Below are 12,128 nucleotides of genomic sequence, written 5' to 3' on the forward strand. Positions count from 1 at the left end.
GCCCTCCAGAGCAGCACTGTCTCCGGCCCGCTTCCGGGGCCCACCAACCCAAGCCTAGCGGGCGGATTGAGGGGTGGTCTCGGTCGCTCGGGGTCCAGCGAAGACTGGGCAGTAACCAATGGGCGACTGTGGCCCAACGGGGATCCCTCGGATGCAGCCAATGCCCTCGCTGCGCTCTCCGCCCTCGCCCTCGCCAGCCCTGCGCGGCTGGACCATTGGCGCCGGCGGGATCAGGGGTGCGCGCGACGCCGGCCTTTCGGGGAGGGCGGGGCTTGGAGCCGGGCTGCGCTCCCGCCTGCGCTCTGCCTCTGCCCCGCCCCCGGACGCGCGGCCCTCAGCCCCTCTGCGGCGCGGCGGCGGCGGGAGGGGGCGCGGGGCGCGCGCGTGGGCGTGGCCGGCGGGCGTGGCCGGCGGGCGGCAGGAGGCGGGGCGGCGAGCGCTGTCGCAGTGAAAGCCCGAGCGGCGGCGGCGGGGACGGCGGCTGAGGCTGCCCGGCGGCTGTGAGAGCGTGTGGGGCGCAGGCTTGGCGGCGGCGGCCGGTCTGGAGCGGTCGCTGCGAGGACGACAGCTGCAGCGGGGGAGGCGCGGCCGGGGCTGCGCGCTCCGCTGAGCCGGCTGGGCCGGGAACAGGTGATCCCAGCGGGAGACCCGCGCCCTACCGAGTTGGAGGGGCGGGAGCCCGCGCTCTTGGGCGCAGCTGCAGCCGCCCAGCCGCGGCTCCGGACTCGGGCATCCCTGCGCTCTCTGGGGTCCGGGGAAGCCCCCTACCCCCGCAGGCTCGGAAGTGCCTTCTCCTGCTCCCTGGCCGCTCTTGGCGCCCGCTCGGCGGCGGAGAAAGTTGTGGACGTGTCCAGATAGTCGAACCGGGCGCGTCGCGACCGGGCCGGGTGTGCGCGCGCTTGGGGCGGCGCTGACACGCCTGCCCCGCATCACCTCGGTCCCCTCCGGAAACTGCTTCTGAAGCTGAAACTTTGGGCGCTGACCAGCGCAGGCGGGAGCCCTAGGGGCGGAGGGCGGCTGGGTGCGGGCCTGCGGGCGCCCCTCGGCGCGGACAGCCGGGACGCCGCGGACGGCATGTGACGGCCCCGGAGGCCGCAGCGCGGGAAGGCGCGGGCCCCGGCGCGGCGGGGAGGGCTCGGCCGGAGGGGAGGCTGCGGCGCGCGGCCGGTCGCTGCGGGCCCGGGCCCCGAGCCGTGCCGCTCCGCTCGCCCGGGCCCCGCCGAGGCCGCTGCGCCCCCGCCTCCTCGCGGGAGGACTCGCTCCAAACTCCCTGAACTTCGGGGACAGTCCTCCGAAGCGGCGAAACTCTTAGGGTTGGCAGCCCTGCCCAGGGATCCCCATCCCGGGCGGCGCTCCGGACGCCCTCTCCTCACCGCGGCCCCGCAGACACGTGCCTGGACTCTGAGGGCCTCTGGAGCCCCCGGCCCGACCAAGATGCTCATGAGGAAAGTGCCCGGCTTCGTCCCGGCCTCCCCGTGGGGGCTGCGGCTGCCGCAGAAGTTCCTCTTTCTCCTCTTCCTCTCGGGTCTCGTCACCCTGTGCTTCGGGGCCCTCTTCCTGCTGCCCCACTCCTCTCGCCTCAAGCGCCTCTTCCTGGCCCCCCGGACCCAGCAACCTGGGCTGGAGGTGGTGGCCGAAATCGTCGGCCATGCCCCAGCCCACGAGCAGGAGCCGCCTCCCAACCCGGCCCCTGCCGTGCCGGCCCCGGGCGAGGATGACCCCAGCAGCCGGGCCAGTCCCCGCCGCAGGAAAGGGGGGCTGCGGCGCACCCGCCCCACCGGGCCCCGCGAGGAGGCCACGGCGGCCCGGGGCAATAGCATCCCGGCCTCCAGGCCCGGGGATGAGGGCGTCTCTTTTCGCTTTGACTTCAACGCATTCCGGAGCCGCCTCCGCCACCCGGTCCTGGGAATGAGGGCCGATGAGAGTCAGGAGCCCCAGAGCCGAGTGCGAGCCCAGCGGGAGAAAGTCAAGGAGGTATGGACTCAGCCCCTCCAATTCTTCCCACCAATTGCCCCCACTAAGGAGAAGATCCTCTTTCCCTTGCCTCAGTCACTCCTGGTCCCGGTGTTCCCACCCCTTTCCCTTGCCTCAGTCACTCCCGGTCCCGGTGTTCCCACCCCTTTCCCTTGCCTCAGTCACTCCTGGTCCCGGGTCTACTTATGGCCCAGCAGACTGCACTTTGCACCTTCCCTTTTCCTCCCCAATGTCCCACCTTCTCTCCTCCCTACACAGTTTCCCACCACTCGGGTCAGTTAATCGTCCCCACCGTGACAGATGGCAGCTGAACCCCTAGACCAACTGCCCCCTCACTCCCAGACTCTGGTCTGTCCTGTCCGACCTCCAGCCCCAGTGAGCTCCACTCCTCCCCGTTGCGGAGTTGCTAATGAGAGAGGAGTTCAGGTTTCTTAATGCACCCGCTTTTTGCATTTATGGACACAGAGTCACTGATTCCATTCTTTTTCACTGTGTAACCTTAAGTCCAAAACCCCTGTAGGACTTGCTTACCTGAAAACCCAGGATTTAAGGGGATATTTGGTGTCCTGCAAATATTTTGTAATCTAGTAAGCAACCTACAAACCAGAGGATGTTGTGCATTCTGTTTCTATTGAACTTTGGAACAATTGTACACGATTGTACATAATTGCATGTAATGCAGGAAGAGATGATAAAGCAGTGGTCATGTTACAGAAGCTCCGAGGTTATTGGCTTAATGAAGCAGGTCTTGAGCTGGTTCACTGTAGGGATTGTACAAGGAGGGATTTAGAAGGATCACTTTAAGTCTGAGTCTTAGTTTAAGAAATCAGAAGCAAACACAAGCCTCACAAGGCTTGAAGACAGTTGCCAGTTTGCCACTGCTGACTAAATATTCTGCTGGACCACTGTTAGAACTGCCTGCGTGCGGATGGTGCCCAGCAATGCAGAGGGGGCTGCAGTGACACCCCCAGGCCACGAGGGGGCCGTGGGCAAGCTGTGGGCCAGGGTCTCCTCCCTAGAAATGAGAGGATGCTCTCCCCTCCCCATAGACTCAAAGGAAAGAAAGGGCTGCTTTTGCCTGGACTTTTGATTTGCTGCAAAGAAGTCAGCAGGTCGGCCCTGATTTCGAGGAAGAGCAGGCAGCAAGGATCAGGACCTGCTCTGTCAAGACCTGCTCAGAGCCGATGGAGAGCTTAGCCAGATTATCCCCTTCTCCTTGTCTGAACTATTCTCCCTTCCAGCGCCCACCTCTCTTCCTCTTTTTATCTCTGCTGTTACTTTGTTTGGAGACTTAACTAGCAATCACAGGACATTTTGTGAAGTTACAATAGGAAGCCACAAGGAAGCTGAGTGCTTGGTGTGTATGTGTGTGTGTGCATGTTTGTGTGCTCTCAGTTTCCCGATTCCTGTTGAAATCTCAGGTTGATTGAAAGCTGGAACTTGCAGCAGCTGAGTAAGGGGCATTAATTTCTCCCTTTCTTGTTAAGGAACTAAGCTGTTGAATACTCAAAAGCACCACCCATAGCTCTTTCTCAAAGCTGCTTCTGAGCACAGTGGCTCTTTTTGCCTCTCTCGACTTCCTAGGAGGGCAATGACCCCCAGCGAAATTACATATAAATTGCATGCATGCAGTTTTTCATGGGACATCCAGAGGTGCTATCGGATTTTCAAACTGATCCCCCAAAGGGTTAAGAATTGGCCAGGCGCGGTGGCTCAAGCCTGTAATCCCAGCACTTTGGGGGGGCCGAGACGGGCGGATCACGAGGTCAGGAGATCGAGACCATCCTGGCTAACACGGTGAAACCCCGTCTCTAATAAAAAATACAAAAAACTAGCCGGGCGAGGTGGCGGGCAGCCTGTAGTCCCAGCTACTCGGGAGGCTGAGACAGGAGAATGGCGGGAACCCGGGAGGCGGAGCTTGCAGTGAGCTGAGATCCGGCCACTGCACTCCAGCCTGGGCAACAGAGCAAGACTCCGTCTCAAAAAAAAAAAAAAATTAACTACCGTCCTCCTCAGAAGAGATGCTCTCTGTGTTTGCACTTAGATGGTGGTCCATTTCCGAATGCCTGGGGCTGGGAGTCATGGAAAGAAGGGCGGGCTGGCTAGCAGGGAACTTGATTTTCCTTCTCTGTGTAAGACAGTTTCTTTTGCCAGCAGAGTCTTGGATGATGCTTGCTGAAGTGACTGGAGGGCGGTAAGAGGGGTGAGGATTCTGTGCTTTGCAGGTGGGTATAAAATAATGTGATGGGAGAAGGTCTAAGTTGGTGGCCAGATGTCTGGATCTTTCTAGCTGGCATCTTCTTGCACCCCCTGGTACTAGCTGGAGGCATGCTGCATGTACTTGGAGTTAGTGTTCAGCTAGCCCTCTCTTACTAATCTTGAAGACCTTAAGCTTCTCAGAATGGAGAAGACTGGTTTCTGTGTTTTGAAAGCTATTGTCTCTTCAGGCTTCCTGCCACTGACCATCCTCCCATTACAACCTGAAAGATGTAGAGTAGTTTTTGGTTTAGTTGTTAACACAGTTACCATTCCTGCTGTCCCACCCCAGGAAGAACGCATATGATGGTTGCTGGAGGATGTCTTTATTTCCTTCACATTTAAATTCTATCTGTGTCATGCCCAGGGGTAGATCATTTTAGAAAGGTGCCTGTTTTCACAAAAGGGACTGTTGCTTTCCTCTCTGGTTTATTTCCAGACATGGATTGATTAAATCCAAGGAACAGAGGGGGGAGCTGGCATCAGTTAAAAAAGGCCCTGTTCTTATAAGATTTTAAAGTGAAAGTAAATATCAGGAGAGAGTCAGAGAGGGTGATAAATGAGCATGAGTGAAAACTGGACGCTTGGACTCTGGATCAACACCATGTATTCGTGAGCATCCGGAGAGATGGACATGGTCAGCAGGTCTGTGTTGATAAGATGGTTGAGGCTGCAGGTTCTGGACATGCATACGTCAGGAAACACTCTGTCACTAGAACCAACTATTTTTCCTCACTTTCCAATTTTGGAACCTTGGCAAAAGCAATGTGGTGGAGAGAGGAGACCCACAGAATATGGGTTGGAGTTTCAGCTCACTCTCAACTGTCTGACTTTGGGCAAGCCACCTCTCCTTCCTGGACCGTCTTGTAAAATGGGGTGAAAGAGAGGAGAATAAGCTGGTTATAGACCCTCTTGCTTCTGGCCCTGGCCCCTAAGTGAACTGCCAGTCTGGTCAGGGACTCCATAGCAGCTGGGCTATCCGAACTCTGTTTTGAGATATCTTGTACTGGAAATCAGGGACAATGGTGTGGTGGTAGTGGTGGTGTTGATGGGGTCGTGATATTCACTGCTGCGTCTCTGTCTAGCACCTAGCCAAGAGTAGATATTCAGGCTGTTGATTAAGTTAATTATTCCCATTACCCTCAGCTTGGAATCATGAAGAGTAAAGGTGTTGGCTAGAATGTAAACGGGTGAAGGCTTGGTAGTAGCCTTGCCCTTCAGATCTAAGGATAATATGGGAAAGGAGGGATGTCACTTTTAGGCGGGTTGCCTATGGATTCAAGTTCAAACAAACTTGTCTCACACATGGAAATGTACAGCTTTTTCGGGTTATATCTCAGTGGAAGAATTCGGACTGCCTTGGGTCCTACCCATGATTCTTGGTTGTGTTGTTGTTGTTGTTGTTGTTGTTGTTGTTGTTGTTTGTTTGTGTTTGTTTTGTTTTGTTTTTTAAGACGGAGTCTTGCTTTGTCGCCGAGGCTGCAGTGCAGTGGTGTGGTCTTGGCTCACTGCAGCCTCCGCCTCCCAGGTTCCAGGTTTAAGTGATTCTCATGACTTAACCTCCCAAGTAACTGGGATTACAGGTGCCCCACCACACCTGGCTAATTGTTGTATTTTTAGTAGAAACGGGGTTTTGCTGTATTGGCCAGGCTGGTCTCGATCTCCTGACCTCAGGTGATCCACTCGCCTCAGCCTCCCGAAGTGCTGAGATGACAGGCACGAGCCTCCGCGCCTGGCCAGTGCTTGGTGGTTGTTCTGGGGAACCTGTTCCTTCCAGTGAAGGGGGCTTGTTATAAAAGGGAATTAGGCTGGCTGGGGCACTGAGAACGCGTTGGGACTTGCACTTGACCATATGGTGTTTTCAAACAGACCACAGAAGGGCTCCTTCCTCTGGTCAGATGCAGCACCAGCACCACTCCAGAGTCCAGGGCTGGGCGAGGAGAATGTGGATTGAATTTCCCCACCTTCCCTGTGCTGTTGTCCCAGTGTTCTTATAAACCACTGTATGCTGCAGTTCTGTTAAGAATCCAAGCTGGGTCAAGTCGCAGCTGTTCCATCAACTCTGATTGGAAATTCCTGCTTATTACTGGACCTCCGTCTTCATGGTAAAACCAACAGGTTGTCATTTAGGGGACCCTTCTCTCTCCTCCACTTCCACCTCTTTACTGTTTTGTTTATGGATCTGCCCAAGCACCTAGAATAGGGTCTGACATTTAGTTGGAACTCAGATACTTGAATGAATGGCTACATTAAAGATGTATAAACTAACAGTTAAGGTTGCTAGTGGCTGAGGCTGGGTCTTCTCCCTCAGGGTACCTGGAATTCCAAGGAGCCTCAAAGTAAGAGCTATAGTCAGGTTTAGAAGCTTAGCAGCTCAGTGACCCAGCAGGCCTTTTAGAAGTTGCAGCAATTTTCCGAGGGCAAATCTGACTTGAGGGAGTGGAGGTGGCACCCATGAGTAAAATCTGTCATGCCTAGATAGCAGGCGTCGGAGGGTGCCTGTGATTTGGCAGGGAGCGCCCCAGCTCCTGCCCTTTGTGCCTGCTGCGTTCAGCCGCCAGGGTATTGCTGGTTATGATCTGTGACAGTGTCTGAATAAGTCATCTTGGCAAATGATCTTTGCTCCCCATTAACGGGCTGGTTCGTTAGTCATGTGTGGTTTTTTTGTGGTTTCTCTGTATATCTGATTTATCGTCACTAGTGCCAGGGACAGGTAGGAAAATTAAAAGGCTTTGTAGCATGTGAATCTGAGCCTGTGAGATGTTCAGGATAATTAATATTAGGAACAGCTCAGATTTAAATGGCTTTCCTTCAAAGAGCTCTGCTTGAGTTGCAAATCCATTCAAGATCCTTTCCCTCCTCCCTGGTCCTTCAGTCTCTTCAGTTTCCCTCTTGTCCTGCTCTACAGTACATTTAACATATGTGGAGACTGGCCTGTAATAACTGAACAGGCCCCTTGCAAAACCCTTATATCCTCAGCCCAGCCACACACCTCCTTCTGTAGGACGGAGTGCGCAGTTGAATAAAGCTTAGTACTTGTCCCTACCAGGTATACAACTTAACTCCCACACGTTGGTTGGGTCTCTGCTTTCATTTCCAGTTGTACCATTTGAGGGAATTAGGCATTCCAGGAGCAATTCCTTCTCAGGCTCCGTATTCTTAACTCTGTCTTTAGTGTTAGGGCTAGAAACAAATAGAAGGACGATTTTTAAAAGTTACTGCCTATTTCACAGTACAGTTAGCGGAGGGAGGAGGGGATAAGAATATAGATTCTCCTGTGGTTTTCACAGTGACTGATTTACATCCGAGTTCAAAAATAAATATTGTGATATTTTACATTTTACATATCCACAATATTTATTTTCTCTTATTGAAAAAAATAAATCAGGCTTGCAGATTGCAAAGCCTCCGTGCAGGGAGCTGCTTGGTAATCCAGGTGAGCACCCAGCCTTGTGGATACTGACTCTGGCTTGGAGAAGAAACCTCTCTTTGCATCCTAAGTTGAATCTGTGTTAGAGGAAGTGTTGGGAGCTTTAGGCTATCCCTGCATTGCTTTCATTGATGAAATTGGGAAGGGTTTCCCAAGGGAATGATGGACGTAGGATAGTTGCCTCAGGCGAGCTCGTGGATTTATGATTACATTACTTGAAAATAGGAGCCATTCATGGAGCAGGGACAAGTTCGTGAGTCAAGGATTATTATTCCAGTTCTGTGTACTTGCAGTCCAAAAAGACCAGGCTCATCCAAACAATAAGCCCTGGTTCTTGATTCCCTACTATTCCTGGACCAAGCAAGGCCTTTATGCATAAGCATTTGCATAATTTGGGGAAAAGAAACAACAAATATTCTTAGCTCTATATTTCCATGCAGATGATGGTAAGAAGCCAAATTGGAGACTCCTCAAAGAATTCCAGGGACTCAAGGACCTTAGCCCCCTCCCTCTTCCTCCTCACTCCCCCTTCACTCTTGGGGGGACTGGTCAGTAGCTCCGACAGCAGGGTTTTGGATGTCTTAAATGTAGAGTTGATGCAACTGAGATTGCTGTTAAGTTAGACCTGCTTTGGTGTCTCCACCCTCAAAGAGAAAGGAAGCCACAGAGACCACAGCCTCAGTGTGGGGACTCAATTGCAGGTGTTTCCTCTGCTAGAAGGCTGTTACCAAGATTTGATTGAGAGCTCCCCACACTTGGCAGGCAGGTGGTCAGAACAGTTCTTACTCTGAATTTCTTGGAATCTTCTTTAATTAAAGGCTACCACCAGGGCAATTGTCCATCTGTTTTAGTGCAGTACCTTTAGTGGTAACTTTTACAGAAGAAACTTTGATATATTGATTAGTGCCCGCCTTGATAGATGATCAATAATTGTGCTTTTATCTGGCATCTTCTGGGAGTCAGCTGCTCCCAAGGTGAACCTTCTGGGCAAACAATTGTCACTAAATAGCAACCATTTTCAATGGCCAAATAACAGGAAGTTTTTCTCTCCTCCTCCCACCTCTGCCCATCTTCTTAAACCTCATGCTGAACACAAATCATTCTTGCTGGCCTCGTGGTCGCCGTAAAATCCACTGTGGATGCGGCGATGTCCTGTTCAGGCTGATGGGATGTGTCACTAAGACTGTTTGCATCCCAGCTTTTGTTCTTTGTGATCTCGTCTTAGTTTTTACACAACCACCTTGTGTTGTAGCTACTATTTATTTAAGTATAATTAATTAATACATATAGTGAAATGCACAGAATTTTTTTTTTTTTTGAGACAGAGTCTTGCTCTGTCTCCCAGGCTGCAGTGCGGTGGCACAATCTCTGCTCACTGCAACCTCCGCCTCCCGGGTTCAAGTGATTCTCCTGCCTCAGCCTTCTGAGTACCTGAGTACCTGGCACTACAGGTGTGTGCCACCATACCCAGCTGATTTTGTATTTTTAGTAGAGACGGGGTTTTGCCATGTTGACCAGGCTGGTTATGAACTCCTGACCTCAGGTGATCTACCTGCCTTGGCCTCTCAAAGTGCTGGGATTACAGGCGTGAGCCACACGCCCGGCCAAATGCACAGATCTTAAATATACAGTTTGCTGTATTTTCAGAAATGCAGAAAACCATGTAGACCACAGTCCTATCATACACAGAACATTAACATCATCGCAGAAAGTTCCTCTGCTCCTTGACAAGACGATTAACCCATCATCAACCTCTCATCTAGCCCCAATCACTGTCTTGATTTCTGTCAGCTGAGATGAGTTTTGCCTGTTCTAGAACTTCAGAAAAATGGAGTAGTAAGCCAGGTACAGTGGCTCATGCCTGTAATCCCAGAATTTTGGGAGGCTAAGGGGGGAGAATCACATGAAGATAGGAGTTCAAGACTGGCTTGGGCAACATAGCAAGACTATCTCTCTCTCTCTCTCTCTCTCTCTCTCTCTCTCTCTCTCTCTCTCTCTCTATATATATATATATAAATAAAATAATCAGGCATGGTAGTGTACACCTGTGTTCCCAGCTACTCAGGAGGCTAAGGTGGGTGGATTCATTGAGCCCATGAGTCTGAAGCTATAGTGAGTTTTGATCAAGCCACTGTACTCCAGACTGGGTGACAGAGCGAGACCGTGTCTCAAAAAAAGAGAAAAAAAAAAAGTAAAAAATAAGTGGAATAGTACAGTACATGCCCTGTGGAAAAGGCTTCGTTCATTGAAGACAGTAATGAAATTGATCCATATTGTGTGTATCAGTACTTCATTCCTTTTTATTGTTGAGATGTATTCCATTGTATGATTATATCCCAATTTGTTTATTCATTCACCTGTTGGCCTTTTGAGTTGTTCTGGCTATTGTGAATAAAGCTGCTATAAACATTTTATGTACAAGTCTATGTGTGAGCATATGTTTTCATTTCTTTTGTATAACTAGGAGTGGAATTACTAGCCCATAGAGTAGATGTGTGATTGACTTTATAAGAAACTGGAAGCACTTTCCCCAAGTAGTTAGACCATTTTATATGCACCGGCAATATGTGAGAGTTCTGCATCTTTGCTGACACTTGTTATTGTCAACCTTTTTAGGTTTAGCTATTCAAGATGGTGTGTAGTGACAGTTTGTTGTGGCTTGAATTTTTGTTTCCCTGTTAACTGTTGATACTGAATGTCCTTTCATGTGTTTATTTGCTTTTTTTTTTTTTTTTTTTGAGATGGAGTCTCGCTCTGTCACCCAGGCTGGAGTGCAGTGGTGTGATCTTGGGTCACTGCAAGCTCTGCCTCCCAGGTTCGCACCATTCTCCTGTTCCAGCCTCCTGAGGAGCTGGGACTACAGGTGCCCACCACCACACCCAGCTAATTTTTTGTATTTTTAGTAGAGACGAGGTTGCACTGTGTTACACAGGCTGGTCTCGATCTCCTGACCTCAAGTGATCCTCCTGCCTTGACCTCCCAAAGTGCTGGGATTACAGGTGTGAGCCACCGTGCCCAGCCATTTATTTGTTATTTGTATATCTCTCTTATAGATGTCTATTTAAAACTTTTGTTCAGGCCGGGCGCGGTGGCTCAAGCCTGTAATCCCAGCACTTTGGGAGGCCGAGACGGGCGGATCACGAGGTCAGGAGATCAAGACCATCCTGGCGAACACGGTGAAACCCTGTCTCTACTAAAAAAATACAAAAATCTAGCCGGGCGAGGTGGCGGGCGCCTGTAGTCCCAGCTACTCCGGAGGCTGAGGCAGGAGAATGGCATAAACCCGGGAGGCGGAGCTTGCAGTGAGCTGAGATCCGGCCACTGCACTCCAGCCTGGGCGACAGAGCGAGACTCCGTCTCAAAAAAAAAAAAAAAAAAAAAAAAAAAAAAAAAAAAAAAAAAAAAAAAAAAACTTTTGTTCCTTTTTAATGTCAAAAATTGGTCTGTTTACTGTCTTATTGAATCGCAAGAATTCTTTACATATTCTAGATACAAGTTCTTTAGCAGATATATGTATTATAAATGTTTGTTCCCAGTCTGTGGCTTGTCTTTTCGTTTTCTTAATGGTGTCACTCAAAGAGCAGAAGTTTTAATTTTTATAAAGGCCAGTGAATCAGTATTTTCCTTTTGATGAGTGCTTTCTGTATCTACTTTAAAAAAACTTTGCCTACCCCAGGTTATGAATATTTTTTAATTCCAGAAGCTTGATCATTTCAGTTTTTACATTTAGGTCTTTCATTGACTTCAAGTTAATTTTTGTATATGATGTAAGGTAGGAGTTAAAGTTCACTATTTTCTATTTAGATGTCCAGTTGTTTAGCACTATTGTTGAAAAAAACTTTCCCTGCTGAATTGCTTTGATACCTTCGTTGGAGTAATTGACTGTATACATGTGGTTTTGTTTCTGGACTCTTCCACTCTACTGATTTATCTTTTATGTCAATCCATGCTTGCTTGCTTGCTTTTTTTTTTCTTTTTGACAAAGTCTCGCTTTGTCGCCCAGGCTGGAGTGCGGTGGCGTGATCTCAGCTCTCTCCACTTCCCGGATTCAAGCAGTCTTCCTGTCTCAGCATCCCAAGTAGCTGAGACTACAGGCATGAGCCACCACGCCCGATTAATTTTTGTATTTTTAGTAGAGACAGGGTTTTGCCATGTTGGCCAAGCTGGTCTTGAACTCCTGACCTCAAGTGATTTGCCTGCCTCAGCCTCCCAAAGTGCTGGGATTATAGGCGTGAGCCACTGTGCCCAGCCAATCCATGCTTTCTTGATACTATAGCCTCATAGTAAGTCTTGAAAACAGGTATTGTGATTCCTCCATCTTTGATCTTCTTTTTCAAAATTGCTTTGGCCATTGTAGTTCCTTTGCATGTCTGTATACATTTGAGAACAAATTTGTCACTTTTCATGAAAAATCTTGCTGGGAGGCTGGGCATGGTAGCTCACACCTACAATCCCAGCATTTTGGGAG

General features: G+C 50.4%; 1 protein-coding gene across 1 annotated transcript in view; it reads left to right on the forward strand.

Moving 5' to 3' along the window:
• The first annotated feature begins 443 nt into the window (after window positions 1-443).
• Window positions 444-12,128, forward strand: part of MAN1C1 (mannosidase alpha class 1C member 1) — a 176,206-nt gene continuing 164,521 nt past the window's right edge. Inside the window, exon 1 of the mRNA XM_010355702.2 lies at window positions 444-1,974. Within this exon, the coding sequence (XP_010354004.1) occupies window positions 1,435-1,974 (540 nt within the window). The 5' untranslated portion in view covers window positions 444-1,434. The remainder of the gene's footprint in view (window positions 1,975-12,128) is intronic.

The sequence above is a fragment of the Rhinopithecus roxellana genome, chromosome 12, assembly GCF_007565055.1.
Source record: "Rhinopithecus roxellana isolate Shanxi Qingling chromosome 12, ASM756505v1, whole genome shotgun sequence".
Taxonomy (NCBI): domain Eukaryota; kingdom Metazoa; phylum Chordata; class Mammalia; order Primates; family Cercopithecidae; genus Rhinopithecus; species Rhinopithecus roxellana.